This window comes from Falco biarmicus, chromosome 7 (assembly GCF_023638135.1).
Source record: "Falco biarmicus isolate bFalBia1 chromosome 7, bFalBia1.pri, whole genome shotgun sequence".
In the NCBI taxonomy this organism is placed as follows: Eukaryota; Metazoa; Chordata; class Aves; order Falconiformes; family Falconidae; genus Falco; species Falco biarmicus.
This window is the reverse complement of record NC_079294.1, coordinates 28,535,894-28,553,902: the sequence shown is the minus strand read 5'-3', so window position 1 is coordinate 28,553,902 and position 18,009 is coordinate 28,535,894. Positions and strand designations below refer to the sequence as shown.

Below are 18,009 nucleotides of genomic sequence, written 5' to 3'. Positions count from 1 at the left end.
ATTTTCTCACAGGATAGTTGGGGTAAGATTCTTTATCTTGTGAAATCTAGGTGTAGGCCATCCTAGCAGAAACTTGCTGGTAGAAACACAATCAGATACAGACTTCAGACCTAAGCAAACTGAGAGCACATTAAGTTTTGCAAAGTTATTTGTTGGTAGCTACATTTTAATATGCAGAGTATAACAGAAAAGATTTTGGGGTAATACCTGTGAGTTTAAACAGACTGTTATACCTCTTTCATTTATATTATATTCTACAAACATTTTCCTTCGAACCAAACAGTGCTATGTATCCAGTTCCCAAGGATATCCAGTGTATCATGCACATATGCAACACACACATATGCTAGAAAAAAACATTACTAGCAGTTACAGTCTCAGGAACACTTTTAACCGGAGTGGAGTGTTGACCATCAGCTGAGATTTGTATATTGCTTACGTACAAAAAATTGTCCAGAATTGCACACATTTTTACTAATAATAATAATAATAATAATAATAATAATAATAATAGTAGTAGTAGTAGTAGTAGTAGTAATAATAATAATAATAATAATAATAATAATAATAATGGCTTCTTCTGGAATCAAGTCAAAGAGGAGCCTGAATCTTATTATATCAAACTGTTCCTGTCATGCCTTGCACCCAGACCAGCTGCATCTTGGCTGGCCCCACCTGTGTCTGTGTGCTCCCTTGGGGCATCAGGGGTTTGGACTAGACCATCTCCAGATGTCCCTTCCAACCCTGACCATTCTGTGATTAGCTCCCATCTGAACGGGTAGATTTGTCTGTGCTTCATGTGTAGGGCAGCCTGCACCTTTTTGCATGCATCTCCCCACTCTGTGGAGACCCCATGGTGAGCTCAGTGGGAGGGAGGGTTCGGGAGCAGACGAGGATTAGCGGTGGGGTGGGCAAAGAATTCCAGGATGGAAAGGAGTAGAGGGTGTAGGTAAGGGATTCAACACTCCCTGGGTCGTCACTGGCAGCGGGGTTGGTGTGGCAGGATGGTGCACAGCCCAGGCAGTTTGCATGTGCCTCAAGACTTTGAACACAAAGACCCCAGTGGGTGACCTGGGATTCAAGGTGACAGCATAATTGTCCCATGTCTGTGTAGTGCCTAGTGAAGAAGACTTCAGACCATGAGGGAGAAACACTTCTGAAATAAGCATGGAAATTGCAGCCTTGTGCCTCCCCGTAGAAGTGCCTCTCATGTTCAAACAACCTGTTTGTCATTACTGGAAGGATATGTCTGTTTTCCTACTGGGACAACAGGGAAAGGGAATGGCACATTTAGTAGCTGCAAACTCACTGGTCGGTGAGTGCAGGATCTTCCACTAACAAGTCATCTGTGCTGTTGCCTGAATGGAGTATAGACCCCGTGGTCATGCCATAAACAATACATTCCTCCATGATCCTCCTGGGTGCAGTGTCATGGGAATGATGTCCCTTGTTATCAATACAGGCTGTTCTTGTAACCCTTGTTGGGCTGCTTCTTCCAGTGCTTTCTCGCACGTGCGCATTTCCATCCCTACAGCATTCCTGCCAATCTTTGTATTTCTGTTAAGAATCTCTCCACAAGTACTGGCCTGGCTGGATTGCTATGGATGTAGTTTGGGGGAAGAGCCAGTGTCCTAAGAGAGATGTCCTGCCACATCCCTGGCAAGCTTTGGATACGTGAAGTTTTCCATATGCCCAAAGTGGATTTGATCCAGAAGCAGAAGTCCCAGCTTTGCCCCTCTGGGGCAGCACCCCAGAAACAGAAACATGCAGGAGAGCCCCACGATATGCCTGGTGCACTGTCCTGCTGAAATAGCTTCCAGACTAGGACTGCTTGAGGGTGATGCCCACTACTGTCCCAGCGGAGACGGTGCACATGCCTGGATATGGGTCTGGGACCATCCCAGCTGTGATTTATGACCCTGCTCTCCCTGCTGAAATACTCCCTTGCCCAGAAAGCATTTTCTCTGGCAAGGTGGTGTCTCTGAAGATGATGTTGCATTATCTCTTGTTTCTTCTGGAGATAATCAAGTATGAGGATGCAGACATGGCTATGTGCATGTGTTTGTGTGTGTCTGGCAATAAGTGCTTGGAACCAGCACTGGACCCACTCAGCAGTAGCCTCGTGAAGCTGTTCCTAGACTGGGACACCCATCAGTAGTCCTGCTGCCCTGTCTGTAGCTTAGTATATGTCCCTAGAGCTGGAGAGAAATTCCCACCAACATGAGAGAAAGGTTACACTTGTGCTATAGGGCCACAGGTGAAATATGAGCCTGCTGAACAGGGTGGCTTCTACTCTCAGGTTGAAATCGGAGTGGGGGATATTTATGGTCACAGCAAGGGGATGTGAAACTCCTTAGGCTAGAATGCGTTTCCAACAAAGACACACAGGCTGGCTGTTACCGCTGTCCCTGTACACCCCAGCCGATGCCTGGGAACCCAGGCTTGGTGGGATGGATGACTGTCCTGGGCTGCTCACAATATCCTGAGTTGCTGGTATATTCAGAGAGTTGCCCTGAGGCTAGTGAGTGGTGACATGCTCTGGCTGAACCTGGGCTCAGTCTTTGTGACCAGCTTCACCCCTGCCCTGTGCAACAAGGATCAGACCAGCCCCAGGTGGGCCTGGAGTCTGCTGGCCACCTCTTGGCAGGGAAATGGCTTCCCTTGCACTGGAATTAGAGGGGGAAACTGCAGGGTCTTAACATCCATTGGGTTTGGGGTTATTTTTAACACAGATTAATTTTTCTTAACAATAAAACCTCTTAATTATTTTAGCAATACACAGATGATCACAGCTTTATTAAATACTCAGCCATTGCCACAAAGCTCTTCTCCTGAAATCACTATCCCTCCTTCAAGCATAAATACCTAAAACACCTGAAAATGCCTTTTCATCACCCTGTAGAACACCTTAATCCCACCTGAAATTCCTCTTCAAAAAAAAAACCCAAAGGGCTAGGATGTTAGTCCTCACTGACCAACCAGTAAATTCTGGCTTTGCAGTATTATTTCCTCCATTTCGTTTTGTAGGGACTCAGGAATCACAACTGTCCAATATTTTTCTCTAGAACTGCATTTTAACAATATTTCAGAACGACTACTCCTTTTATGATGTGTTGATAGCAATGCTATCAACAATTGACAGCAACTGCTGAAAGGAACTAGAAAACGTATCAGAAATCAAACCCATCTTGCTGTGCCTGAAGAACTGAAGAAGTGGCTCTTCTAAAGCAGATTCAAAATTGCTGTGTTCAGAGGCATTTGCACAGCCACTGTGGTTAAAGAAGCAATCTTCAATGGAATTAAAGCTTCTGTACCATCAAAAAGTGACTGTTCTTCATCAAATAGTATAAATACAGACAGGGCTTTCAGCAAATTCTTAAGTTTTTTTAACACCTCCTTTAACAAAAGAAAAGAAATTATTAATTTGTCATTTGTTGTATAAAATTTGCTCTGAGATTCAAATTCATTTCCTACTGTTCTTTTCTAGAAATGTATTTCTGTGAGAAAAATTCCAAGGATCCTAGTGTTACAGAGTAAGAACAGGACAAGTATTTGCTTATTTTAGACCTAAACATACAGATATTAAATACCTCAGTTAGTCATATGTTTAACTATCTGTCTACGCTACATGAGTAAAATAGCAGCCTATTTTGTTTTCAGATCTGTTACAGGCTTGTCTTGGTCAGGAGGATGTAATTTTAAAAGTGTGTTGGCAGCAAAAGGCTATGAAATGAACTCTCCAGGAGTTCCACAACACTTACAGCTCTCTGTCCTCCTTACGAGATCAGAGGAGGGTTTAGCTTCTTGCCTGATGAAAATTTTTCTTCCCTGAAGAACTGAAGATGTCCATGAACTCTGGCACCATTATCCAGTCCACTTCTTGTCCTGTAATAGGCCTAACCATATCTGCGCACTAAGAATGGCTTGTGGATAAAAAAGCACTCTGTCCTCTGCTTAACAGAATCTGCAATAGAAAGTACCAGTGCTTTGCTGGCAATGATTTTTTCTTGTGCGTCTTCCTTGTGATTTAAGCATATAAAAGGATTGTGAAGGGAGACATTATTTTTGGAAGCTCGATTGTTAGTCTGGGGAAAGAGTGTATCTAAGACATTTTCATGCTCAAAACAGTGAAGATCATAAAGTGAACTTGTAAAGTTTGGACCTGGTCTCTTCAGGCAACTAACTAAACCTATGATGATGTCAGTGGTGTACTTAAAAGATAGCCGTGGCTGAACGAAGGGGGCTAAGAAGTAAGACCACTTCAATAGTGTGTATGGCTGGAAGGGACTACTAGAAAACAGAAATGGAAACTTCTTCTTTTTTTTTTTTTATGAAGCTTTTTATTCAATTGTTAAATAGAAAGAGGTAATAACTTAACTGTGCAGACAAAAGGAGAAGCACGCCAGATGTATAGAATTCATACATCTACATGGCTTGGGGAATAAACTTTCTCAGGAAGATGAAAACTTCGATTCTTAATAGAATTAAATTTCATACTGATCCAAGCCAGAACAGCAGCAAAGTAGGAAACACGTAATTTCAATATTCACAGAATAGGTTCTTCTTCATTAAGTCAGTTGTAGAAGTTAGGTTTTCTTTGGGTCTTCACTGTAAGTGAAATGAAAGAATATTTAGCTTTCAGAGCTCTGACCAAACTGTAGTATTAATAAAGTATGTAAATGATAAATCACATTTTATCTGACAACTAGGATTGTTTTATGGCTGTTGACACATCAAAGTGGCATGGGCAGTTTTCTTATTCTTCTTCCCTTCCATAGCTACAATGGACAGAAATAGACACTACATAGACCCAATGCAAAATTGCTGGTTTGGTTTGAGTATACAGTTAAGTTACTGCATTTCAGTGGATTTATGCAAACTCTGTGTGCTTGTTCTCACCCCATGGCAAATACAAGGTCATATGATATGGCTGAGCTTTCTCACACACTATTGCACTTCTGTACAGTTGCTGTAGGCTCCAGATATGCACACATGCATGTCTTTATTCCAGCTGATACATGCTAACTTAGAAACCTGTTGTTAACTTTACTGTATAGCTGTGGCCTTGGGTCTTCATTAAATAGGACTGAAGAAAATGTGGTTTCGGTGAATACATTCCAGAGATCCTGACCATGGAAATACTGCCTCTCTTCTTGCCAGGGCTGGGTGAGCTAGTTCACTATAGATATGTCTTACTCTCTGAACTGTGTGATTGAAAACTGCATCTTTTTCAGAGGAGCAATATATTTAAATACTGCATTATGATTTATTCTCTTTCTACTGTACTAGTAACACTAGCAGTAACATTAAATTGATGTTACCCTTAATGGCACATGCTTTGGAGTGGCACATATCTGAGAGGCAAGGTGAACAGTGAATCACCTGACTAACACCATTTGTTCTGACCATGGCCCCATCTGCCTGAATGAATGAATGGTGTTGGTGTAGGACTGTTCCATTATATCAAAAGCAAGGTAGGTAGTAATGGCTCTTGTAGAGAGTAGTTCCTCAATGTTTTTCCTCTGTGAGAAGGAAGGTTGATTTGACACAGATTGTTTTTCTTTGCCATTCTCTTTGTTCTCAGACCTACCAGAAGTAAAGGTGGCTCGGAAACCAGAAGCTGTACCAGCACCATCTGTGACAAATTCTACAAGCATAAGATTACTAGAAGCAACTACATCATTGGGTATCTTTGATCCACAGGTCTTGTCCATTAGAACTGCAGAAGACTTGCTGGATCCATCATAAACTTTAACATAATCACCCTGACAGCCTCTGGTTGTCTGCAGCTCAAAGGCTTGAAAGTGCAGAGAAATCTGGAAGGGAAGAGAAAACCAGCCTTTAATATATGTATGTGACTTCTTTCACAGAGTGTCCTTTAAAACAGACAGAATCTAAGCTGTAGCCAAGCCCAAACTGGAACTGGTTAGCCAGCCTTGCCTCTCATCCTCTGAAGTTGCAGAGTTCGGATCTAATGGGCCTATGACTGAATGCTTCCGTGCTCAGATTGCTTTGCCTTGATTTTGTAAGCCTGAAGCCCAAAGTATGGAATTTTTTCAAAATCGCAGGTCTGCAGTTGGTTTTGCCCATACCTGGCTTAAGGTGTGAAGAAATAGAGACTAGGCTGAAATGTCTCTCATATTATCAGGCAAGTAGAATGCAGACAAAGCACAAAATGCTTAGCACAGAAAGATGTAAGTTCAGCCATATTCCAAGACCACTATTGACCTGTGATTACCTTTCTGGATCGGGTTCGGATGAGCCAGACACAGTTGGTATTGTCTGAGTAATTTCTTGGGTGGTTGGCAGAGCTCAGTGACCCAGATGCTTCATCAAGAATAGTGCTGCAGCGACCTGAGAAAGAAACAATGTTTGCAGGCTTGCAGAAGCTTCCACTCATTTACAATTACAATTACCATCTCTTCAGAATGGACTGTTCTCAATTTTCTGATCTGTCAGCATTCATTTCAGAGTACTGGTATGATTAAAATGAAGAATATTGTTGTCCTAATTTTCATGTAATGCATAAGTATCTGCATCAAAATGTAAAGTGGTGCTTGGAAAAAATGTTAGCTTTTATTGATTAGCTCCAGTTTAGCAAGGGATCTCTTTCTGCACCTCTACAAAGACTGACAGGTTTCAGCTCACTGCAATTGGTGGCATTGTTTTCCACTGAGATGGGGAAGTCAAGTGATGTCAGAAGAGTCAAGCGCACATATGATGCCTCTGCAATGCTCAAAATCTAAGCTTAGGAGGAGGATTTGGGCTTTCCTCTGTGCAAGGGGTAATACTTTATTAGTCATGTTTTTTTCCCTTTGACTGATTTCTCTGATTTTATGGAAGAATTTATTCTAGCAGACATTAAAATTAAAGAGTTAGAATACATACATATTTAGAATGACAGCTTAAATATGAAAACTGGACAAGGCATCATGACATGGTTCCTGTTCAGAGGAGCCTACAACTGTTTTGGTTTGGCTCAGGTCTTAAATACAAACTGCAAGGAGGAACAGAGATGTCTGGCTCTTTGTGGGGTTTATAGTTGTCTCCTGAGCTGTAAGAAACCAAATTATTTCAGTGAAGTATATAACATGGTATGCAGTTAGGCCAGTTGCACAGCAGCCACTTACGCCGATAGTGAATGTGTTAGATTTAATTTGGAAGCACAAAACATTTTCTCACTAATCACAATGTGCCTCCAAGTTCACCTTTGCATTCCCTCCCAGGTTAACCCTAATGGGTACCATGAATTTAGGAGAAGAGTCTCACAGTCTTTGATGAGAAACTGCTGTCTGCAGTGTGCCCAAGCATCTCTGTGAAGGATCTGGGTGGAAGATGAAAGGATGGCTTTGAGATACTTACTGCAATTGTAAAGTTTGTTGATTTTGGCCACGTCCAAGTTACTCAGTCCCTGCCTCTGCCCAATAGGTACTGATCCATCAGGAATTGGTACAATAGTTGCTTTCCCAGTGGTATTAGTGAATGTGTAGCTGCAAAAAACATGGAAAAATATGTTCTTTAAGTACAATTACTTCTTTCAGGAATTAATGGCATGCTTTGGAGAGAAAACAAGAATTGTACACGTGTCATTGTGATTAACAGTGCTGTTCAAATAGGTTTAATTAAGATGTCCAGCAGTAAGCTGAGTCAATCTCAAGATGCCCTCCTTTGTTCCCAAGCTCATCTGTACATGGTTCCTTGTATAACAGAGCTGTAGAATTGTTTGGATTGAAAAAGACCTTTAAGATCATGCAGACCAACTGTTAACCTAGCATTGCCAAGTCCACCACTAAACAGTGTCCCTAAGTGCCACATCTATGCATTTTTTAAACACCTCCAGGAATGGTGATTCCACCACCTCCCTGGGCAGCCTGTTCCAACACTTGACCACCCTTTCAGTGAAGACATTTCTCCTAATATCCAATCTAAACCTCCCCTGGTGCAACATGAGGCCATTTTCTCTTAGGGAATGGCTTGTCTGAACTCACTGTTTTTCTTAGAAGGGGGAATGGGGAAACTTGTAGTCAAGAGAGAATTATTATAGAAACTAAATCTAATTTAAGATTTGCATTCCAACAAAAGCGATGCCATGCTGCTACTTACGGGCCATAGTGCATTACTGAGGAATAGTCATATGGAAGACCCAGGTTATTGGAGTTTTCAAATTTCTTGAAGTCTGGTCTGTCAGCTGTAATATATGATATTGTACTTAGAGTATGCTTTCTATCTATTCCCTTCAGGGAAGAAGGAAGAGTTGGGAACAGTTGGATGTATCTACATCACTTTCTACATTGAGGAGTTCAAAGGTACTTACCTGGACTGATGTACTCCCACATGATCTTTACATATTTATCCCTGTCACTTCGAGAATGTTCATGCAAAAAGCCCAGAGCATGGTCCAGTTCATGTTGAATTATTCCTTTCCACATGCAGCCTCCTTTCATCACAGAGACAGTCTGTCCACCTCCTACTTTCCCATAGTTGGACCAGCAGCTGAGAGAGGCATTGAACAGCAACAGAAGACTTATGGGATTTTTATCATCAGGCAGGCAAAGGAACAGTACAGAGAACCTTGCTTCACACACATCTTGTGGGAGTGGAAGGATTCCTTCCTGTCCACTGTGATAGTCAGAGCCTACAGAAGAGCAAAACTGGCCACAGCATAGGAAACAACAAACATGTTCATCATCACTAAAGCTTCCTGGAAGACCTTCATTAGCAGGGAGGCTCCTCCATCCTGATTTTCTGTACTCAGTGACTTTAACTCCCTAGAAATAACAAATTTTTTTTCCAAAATACTGAACAATGTGTCAGAGATGGACTAAGATCAACAACAATTTCAAGCTAATGGATATTAAACAATTCCCCTGTAGGCTCTGATTCTGAAATTGACAGCCAACTGTGATTCAGAGAACTGTTTATTTCATAAGATGAAATTAGTTTTGCTTGTGCAAAAAAGACCTACAGTAATCTGTTATATGTTGTGCTCAAGTGTGCATTATATCACACAGAAATCATGAGCTTAGAAATTCTTTCCACCTTAATGGTGTTGTCCCATGATCTCCATCACTTCTTTGGTGAGTTCCTGGTGTAACTGCTCAGCCCTTGCACTAGCAAGGTATCCAAGGAAGATGCCTTGGTGGCACTGTGATAAAACATAAAGTTTCTTCTCTAAATCTATTCCTTTTTCCTCTGTAAGGTCACACAGAATGAGTGTCATGATGAATTGAAAAACAATGTAGAAATAACTTGTTAATCTATCAATCAACTCACCCATCCGCAGATTTGATGCTGAGGTAGTCACGTTCTGTCTTGCGCTTCACAAAACTAATACAAGTCAGTGTTTCAAATTCTGCCATGGCATCATGAATCCCCTTTATGTGGCTCTCCTCTAGAGAAGAAAGGGTTAATTTAGGGGGTCACACAAGGGCAATGACAGGTGCCATTAAAAACTCACAAGTCCTCAGAAACAGGGTAAATGAGGGACAGCCTAGGCTCTTTCTTGCGTTTTGCTCAGTAATGTATTTCATTTAAGATAATAATAGTCTGGAACCAGATTCTCTATATCCAGATATTTGTCCAAATGGATTCAAGGGGGAGCCTTTTTTTCTCAACTACTTGTTTTAAATTATAGTGGTGATTGTTGATATGTCTTCTGGTTGGACACTGGGAGACAGCTATGGGAAACTATTTTGCTAATGAAAAATAGGTGAGGGAAACCACACTGCAACATGTGGCATGAACCTTATACAGGCAGGTATTCTGGCAAGTACCATTACCGGAGATGATCATTCTTGCCTCCAAGAGACCAGACCCAAAACATTATGGATGCAAACTTCTCAAGCAAATTTGATCTCTTTTCCTTTTTCCTGTTCAGCTGTTTGTAATTTACAATTCATCTGTGCTAAGCAAATCCTTAAAAATTATTTAATCAACTGTTTGTGTGGCCACTACAAGGAGGTTTCTACCTGAAGCTTACTGGATTAAAAAAAAAAGATAACAATTAAAAAATAAAGAAGAATTATCAAATTTTACACCCACCGTAAGTAGGATCCAAGACATAGGGAACACGAACAATCCCATCTCTGGACTGGGGCCAATTGCAATGGCGACAGCTGATGGCACTGCGACTCCTTCGTGGAACTATGTCACCTTCTTGCAAGTACTGAGAGCTGCCTGTGGTGAGAGAAAAGGGATGGAAATGTCTGAGCCATAGATTGCTGTATGCTTGCTAAGCACACTTGGAAAAGTGTTACTATCAACTTATCATCCTTTTCTGGTTTTCCCTAAGCTCCTGACTAACATGAGAAATGGACCACTGGGCTATAATTCAGGGGTCCTCAAACTTTTTAACCAGGGGGCCGGCGCTGGATGAAGTGGCAGGCAGCCATCTGCAGCTGCTTGGTTTCCCCCCCCCAACCCCTGGCACGGCGGGGGGGAGGGGGGGGGGGGGAGGAGCGGGGCGGGGGTGGTCTGTAAATACCGGGGGCCAGACTGAGGACCCCTGGGCTAGATGGACATTATCTACTTGCCTACCTTTTCTGCTGTATTCTTAGCTAAGAGAAGAGGGCAAGCTCCAGCTCTGTTGGGTGGGGTTGAGGCAAGAGGGAATGACCGAAAGCAGTTGGAATAGTGAGAGGGATGCTGCACTTTGGTACTATTTCATTATCCATCATGTGACACTGAATGAATGGCATCAAATATCCACCCAGAAAAGGTGCTAGGCAAAGGCAGGAGGTGCCAATAAGGAAACTCAAGAAGGCAAGCAAACCAAAAAGAAGAGTATTGTCTAGAGAAAACTACTGCAATGTTTGGAGCCCAGTAGTAAAACTTCTTGAATGACTGCTAAAAGGGAAGATGTGAGGAAGACAAGCTGATAGAATGGGGGATGTTTGGAAAAATCAAGGAAGAGAAAGTCTGGAGCAGGGAGTGTGGAACTGACCATAACTTATCTAGGAGTCTGTACTACAAAGCCATGTGATAACTGAACACAAGTGATGCTCGCATTCAAGAAAAAGGCCATTAAACAATAAATCATTCAAATACCCAAGTTCTCTTTTTATGTCCAAAAAATGACAAAGATGCCAAGAGTTAAAGCTGTCTGAATAGTTCAGTTGCCTGCACACCTGGTATTACCTTCAGTATTGACACTACAGATTTCAGATGCCATGGGGATTCAGCAGGCCACACAGCAGTCCCAGTGGCCTGTCTCTGGGTGTCCCTAACATGATGGTGTTTAAAATGAGGGAAATATTTGCACAGATTGTGGTAAGACATTGTACCTCCCACATCACCCCTATAAAGCAACAAAGGGAAACCCATGATAAGCAGGGCTTTGGTGGCATTACCTTTGTTAACTTTCAGAATTCTGTTAAAAATAACTTCGTCCTCAGAGGCAGTCTCTGTAGGCAATGGAGATTCTGCACAGAAATACAAGAGTATCATTTTCTCATTCCCAGGGAAACTACAAATCCTGATTTTTAACCTGATGTGTTTCCAGGGGCTCACTTAGATTGATCAGTCCCTGACTACAATGATGCATGGAAAACTTGCGGAGCCTATTTAGGGACTGGCATTGGTGTTCAGTCATGTAGATATTTGCTCAGTGACACAATCTTGTGAACCTCCCTGCTGTGGTTATTTTGTCATTAATCCAGTACCAAGAACCATTCCCTTTCAATCTTCCCCTCTCTCCCTTCTTTAAATTTGTTTTTCCCAAGCCATTGCATTTTAAGGCCTGGACCTTTGGCTCGTATAAGTCTGTATTGTCCTGCTCAAGCGGCCAGCTGGCTGCTCCGTGCGCTCAGACAGCAGTTTTCCTTTGGCATACACAGTTCACACTCAAACCCCCAACAGAAGACACCAGGAGCAAAAAAGGATGGAGGGCAGTCCTACTGCTTGCTGCTGGCCATGAAAAATCCTTGAAACCAATGAAACCAGAACTGCATTCCTATTCCATGGGTTGGACTGATGTCCCCATCTAAGCCCGGCATCAGGGACTCCTAGGCCTTACAAGTGGCACCAGCCAGCTCTGAGCATTGTGCAGTAAGTCCTGACATCAATAAAAAGCATGAGCACGTGGCCTTGGTGTTTCTGTAACCTTTGGAAGAGGTTTAAATCAGGTCATTATCTAAGAAGAGCTTATTTTAGCAAAAGTAACAGCTGAGGTTTTTAGCAAGACCAAGCAATAGGCCAAAACTCAGACTCTGCTTTGAAATGAAATATTACGGTAAGTGCATTTAATATTTCTTCCTTAAGATTAATTTGTGTTAAGAATGTGTTATTTTCTGGCATAACTGGGTAGCCAATAATCAGTACTTCTATCAAATACTTACATTTAGATGGAATAATACATACCGAATATATCCTCTTGCGTAGTAACCTGCGAGAATGATGCACTAGTATTATCTCACACTTTATACTGTAACATGAATATCAAATAATATAACATCCAAAGGATCAAAATGCTACCATTGAAAGTATCCTTTACCAGTGCAGCCTTGAGCTTTTATATACTGTGCCATGTGTGAAGAAGTACCATGGTGTGGTAGATATTCTTTTCTGATAACTTGGCAGATACGGAAATCATCAAGGGAATTAGTGCAGAAGAGTTGGGAAATGCAATTTGAAGTGTAGAGTAAGTTTCAGACCTTCCAGCTTTATTTATGTCCCTGCTAGTAAGAGTGCAAGGCTGTTGAAATTGCTGATTAAGTCCTCCCATTATCACCTCCTAACACAGCGGTGAAAGGCTGTGGTAAGTAGTGCTTCTAGGGAACTGTGGGGCTGGTACCCAGCTGTGGGGGTCATGTCTGTAGCAAAACAGATTGCCACACTTATCTTGCCTTTTATATATAAAAAGCAAGTTTATGTTTTCTCTATGACCCCGGAGAAGGCAAAAGCTTCCTGGGATGTGGCTATATCTGGACATTATGGAGCAATAAATGGAATAGGGATGGAAACTGCTCACTCTGTTACACTGTTGATCTGAGAAGACTTTCCAGCACAGATGGACATACAGGTGGAGTACATGAGTCTTGACCGCAATTTCCACAATGCTGAACCCCAAAGTGATCAAAAGAGCAGATAAAGCCGTCCTTACCTCAGTAGGTTCTGTTGCTGCAAAAAGCAAGGAAGAAAAAGACAAGCAAAAGGGGTGAATTAGATTTTAAACACAACTTCACAGTGTTCAATAGCACAGGCATCCTCAACCACAGAAAATCCTTTGGCAGGTCCCTTTGCTTGGTGGGGAACAGAGTGCACTAACCAATGCATAGGCACAGAAACTAAATTGATGTTTTGACAAACACCTATGAAAAATCCTACTAGATCACGCTGAGGGACAGAATCCTGGTCATTTACCATCTAAGAATAAGCAAAGGATTTATCAGCTTCAGTGTGGAAAATGACAAAGGAAACTAGGGACAAGAATATGCTGTGTCCCTAGATTTCACTGCAACAGGTGCAGGCTAACCAGCTCAACAATCCTCTGGTTTCACAGTATCAAAGACTAAAATTATAGCATGGGATGAAGGCTATAATTTAGCATGGTGCAAATAATCTCAGCTTCAGTATGTACCTGAGAGCAGCTTGGAACTATTCTGAGTCCTAAAGTGTCTTTCTAGTGTGATGTCTTTTGGTTTCTGCCGAATGTCAGTTTCTAGATACAAACACGGAAATGAAAATATTATCTGATATATAAAATTCTACGCAGACATTTCATTATAATATCATAGAAGTTTAGAAATTGCAAGGACCTCCAGAGGTCACCCAGTTTGTATGCTTTCCCTAGGGCAGAAACAGTTTTATCTGTGTTTTTCCTGACCACAGTTTGTTTGACCTGTTCTTAAGTATGATGGATATGCCACAAGCCTGTCTGGCAATCTCTTCCAGTTTGCCAATAATTGCACTCTTCTTGTCAAAATATAAAGCCACTTTTTTTTTTCCTATCCAACGCTGACACAGGGAATACTTATGGAAATAGTTCTTGTTTCTAAACCTAACATTGTTCCTTATTTTTTTGACCATGTTTCTTCAACAGAAGATGTGCCAAGCTCTGTCACACCTTGCAGCACCTTTTCCTTTCCACAATGTTTATTGCCTAAATGTACTGAGGGGACTTCCTGCTATTCAGAAGCTATCTAGAACCTGCAACAGAATTGCTTTTATTGAACCAAAAGGGCTTCAGTCTGTCTTTCCAAAATGTTACTTCAGTTACATGGCAATTGAAGTCCACTGTAATGATGGCAGTTTATTACAGAAAAGTTCAGTCAGTTCCCACCAGCTGCATCAGAGAGATCCATGGCATCTAAAAATGTTCAGCAGGGAAACACGTTTTTGAGATGGGTTGACTGGATTCAGAATTCATGTACCCAGAAAGCACTAGATTAATTGACTAGTTAAAGTCAGTGGAAATCAGGCTCCAGATTCCTAGGCACATAAAGTCTGCAAACCCTTTCTAAAACCCAAATCAGGTATCATAGAAGGCATCTGCCACGTCCTTCAGAAAATGAACATCTGATGCGATACAGCTTTCAAAATGATACAATTCACATTTTCCCTGCACTGTAAATACTCAAAGATGTCTGCAAAGGCACAAAAAGCAGTAATGATGGTAAATTAAAGCTCACTGTATGTATTTATCCCAGTAATCCTGCAGCTTTGAGTCTCAGCTAACTAACTACTTTGAAATTGAGCAAGCACAGCTCCAAATATACTGAGTGGTAATTTTACAACATCCCTTTGCTTCCATGTCATAAATGACAGCTCAAAAGAAGAATTGGTTACTTTTCATTAGCCACTTACTTGCTGTGACTATGTTAAGCAAGTTTTTCCAAGGCCTCTTCCTCTCACAACACATCACAGCTGTGTTGTAAGCTAAGCTTGTACTATTTGTTTTCTACCCCAGCACAAAGCAAATCTTTCTCTGACACCTGAAATCTCTTTTTCTTACTCCTGCGCTGAGGTAGGCACAGAGGTAAATCAGCAGCAGTCTTTTTGTAACACTCAACTTAATGGAAAGGTATCAAATTGTCTTATGAATATTTTATTTTCAAGCCTGTGAAAGCACATCTAAATTAACCTAACAAAACATACTCCAAAAGTATGTGTAAAGCACAACTGTGTGAAAACACATCTGTAGTCAGCCAATAACAAATTAGGAAACATAGCTTTATTTAAAAGGCCTGAGAGTCAGTGCTTTCACATACTCTGAAGCCAAGTCATTCACACACCAAGGTGTGTGATACACAGTCAAGGATTAACAGTTCTCTTCAAAATACAGTATAAATTCTACTTACTTGTTGTGCTGTTTCCATAGCTGTCCTGCAAAACCAGTAAGTAAAAAACATTATTCTTCCACAGCTCATAAATGCAGCAACAATATCATCAAAATCAGGCCAAAGGGGGGAACTAAATTATTAGATTGGCTTTATATATTATTATATGACTAATATTTTTCCTGCAGGAACTTTATCAAAATGGGTTTTCACAGCTTCACTCCAGGAAGAACAGGTCAATCAGAAGATGGAGTACAGTTGCATAGATCTGCTCTCACCTGAATAGGGAAGCCCAGGGCAGCGTGAAGCAGAAATGCAGTGAAGACTAGGAACATCTTCAGATCCATTCTCCAGCCCTGACAGACCACCGGTGCGTGTCCTTGCCTCTGCCCGTTCAGGAACCCTGCCGCTAGATATACCAGCAGAGCCTGCTCTGCCAGGGCTGAAAAAAACTGCCCCAGCCAATGAGGACCCTAGCAGGAAGCAAACTTCTTTTGCAACCTCAACAGCCAGTTTAGCCTCTGGGCATCTCCCAGTGCTGTGCTATTGCTGTCACAGTGATCTATAGCATCCCTTGTCTTCATACTGTCATTCATGCTGTTCTCTAGAGCTGTATCAGCCTCATGCTTGTACTGCCATGCACTTCCCCTGTTTCCTGGAGGATCTTTCCTTAAGTGTTCACTTTGATACCACCTAGGAAGCCCTCCTGCCTGGGTGACTTTCCAGAGTAATGTATTGTTGGGATTTCAGAACATAAGTGATTTTTTTTATGTCACAGAAGACTATGGCAGTATTGTATTGCTTTGCAACACACAGCACATCACTACTCAAGTGAGGTCATGTCTGTGTCTTCCCTGGGAAGATATCCTTCGTCTTCTCAGCTTATAGTTCTACAAGTAGAATTTTTGTTTCCTCCTCTGTTTCCTGATGTTTCATGACATCAGGAACATTTCCTGTGTTCCATAATTTCTGGCAATCTGACAGTTGTAGGTGCCCTCATGAGCTTTGTGAAAAGCAGAGGGGAAAAAAAGACAGCAGCAGCATAAGCAGCACTTACTCATTTTGAGAACGATTAACAGATCTGCTGCTTGTGGAGTGCACTCGTCCAGAAGTGGGTGTAGGAAGCAGTGAGCAGACCTAGCAAGAAATGCTTGTAGGAGGTAAACCAGCAACCACTGAGCCTCTCATCACAGCAACCTCTTGCCACAACCACTTCTCACTGCAAACCTCTGCTTGGCAAATCATTTGCTGAAGTGTCTGGTCTCTGATACACATTTCTTTTCTGTCACAGTACACTCCCCATGCACAGAATAGGAAACAATTACAGAATGTACATATTCTGTCTCTAGATCATGCTAGGGCTCAGGTACCCTCAGAGTAAGTTTTAAAACACTCACACTGTTCTTCTTTCTGTATTGAATAAGATGTTCTAGAAGTTATCCATGCTGGTGAATGAATCAAGAAGCAGCAGAGGGCTTTGCACCTATTTGTCTCCAAATACCCAGTCAAGGCTAGCAGTTACATGGATCTGAACTGCATCGGTGGGGATTACTCTTCATTTTAGTGGAGGAAAGTTCACAGTCACACATTGCTACCTATTTTAGGAAAGTCTGGGCTGACAAAGTCCAGGGACAAACTTTCATTACCCCCACAGGGAGGCACTATAGGGGAGTACTACTGTTCCCTTTGAAGTAAGGTATGCCCTAGGCACCAGAGAGTAAAAAGCAGGGTAGCACATGGTCCTTTCGACCATGAAAGAACAACGATCAAGCAGGCATTGTCAGCATGCTAATCCTGCTGACACAGGCAGTTTGTGTGTCCTCTGTGTGCAGAAATGTTTGCACTTAAGCAATGCTAAATGCCTTTCTTCATATTTGGGTTTCATAGGGATGGAAATCTTCCTTGTGCTGAATCAAAGTTGTGCAGATCTGGTCTGCAGTCCTAGAATGGTTCTCCAAGTTTCTCACTCAAAACAAGGGCAAAACAAACGTCTGTGATGCCAGGTGCCTTGGTATGCCAAAACCGTACAAAAAAAGACACTGCAGAATGGGACTTGTGTAGAATCTGCTTCCATTGGAGTTTAGGGGGAAAAGGGAAGGGTCAGACTGCACTCAGAGAAAACCAGTCCAGGAGCAAAAAGAGGGATCAGCAAAAGTGAGGGAACAAGACAAACTTAAAAAGCAAGCTAAGAAGGTTGGTACCTTAGCATCTTTATAGCATGTCATTGGGAAAATATTACAGCCTCCTGAGTGAGTGATTAACCGCCTGTGCTCAGGAAAGAGCGAGGGAACTGGGCTGGCAAAAAGGGTGGTGCATATTTTATGCCGAATATGCTAATATGCTGACATATTAAGCAGTTGATCAGACAGCTGCATGCCACCTTTTCTGCATGCTGACACTAGCAATGACAGGGGAGATTGCTGTTATGATCAAGAATGTGGCTGAAAATGCTACAGCTGGCAAAGTACACACAACAGAGAGGGGGAGTGCTGACACTCATGCCTGCTGCTCATCCTGAAGATCTTATCAGCTTTGGTTTGTGCCTGATACTTAGATTCAATATTTGGTTATTTTCCTAAGTGAGGTGTTCATGGGGGAGGACTTGTCAGCGATCCTGTATTCAGTAATCAAAAAATTACCTACCTTTTCTGAGATATTGCCAAGATAGGACATGGTTTTACCAGATGCGGTCAGGCTGGTACCTCCAGCAGAAAAAGTGCCACAGAAGTTGTCT

The 18,009-nt window shown here is 41.9% G+C and overlaps 1 protein-coding gene across 1 annotated transcript; it reads right to left on the bottom strand.

The window, feature by feature from the left end:
- Window positions 1-4,329: 4,329 nt before the first annotated feature.
- On the bottom strand, window positions 4,330-15,677 carry ASTL (astacin like metalloendopeptidase). The gene is made up of 13 exons (XM_056346749.1): window positions 15,554-15,677; window positions 15,297-15,321; window positions 13,100-13,116; window positions 12,358-12,382; window positions 11,349-11,420; window positions 10,042-10,176; window positions 9,274-9,391; window positions 8,315-8,493; window positions 8,104-8,188; window positions 7,363-7,490; window positions 6,239-6,354; window positions 5,591-5,816; window positions 4,330-4,608 (listed from the first exon to the last, which is right to left on the bottom strand). Exons 1-13 carry the CDS (start codon window positions 15,620-15,622, stop codon window positions 4,574-4,576), a joined length of 1,230 nt encoding a protein of 409 aa, XP_056202724.1. The 5' UTR covers window positions 15,623-15,677; the 3' UTR covers window positions 4,330-4,573.
- Window positions 15,678-18,009: the final 2,332 nt, after the last annotated feature.

Excerpts from the sequence above, each read along its gene's own strand:
- ASTL (XM_056346749.1), bottom strand. The coding sequence starts at position 15,622 with ATGGATCTGAAGATGTTCCTAGTCTTCACTGCATTTCTGCTTCACGCT. Across the intron at positions 5,817-6,238 it reads TCCGAACCCGATCCAGAAAG|ATTTCTCTGCACTTTCAAGC; the intron begins GTAATCACAGGT and ends CTTCCCTTCCAG. Across the intron at positions 4,609-5,590 it reads CCGAGCCACCTTTACTTCTG|TGAAGACCCAAAGAAAACCT; the intron begins GTAGGTCTGAGA and ends TTTCACTTACAG.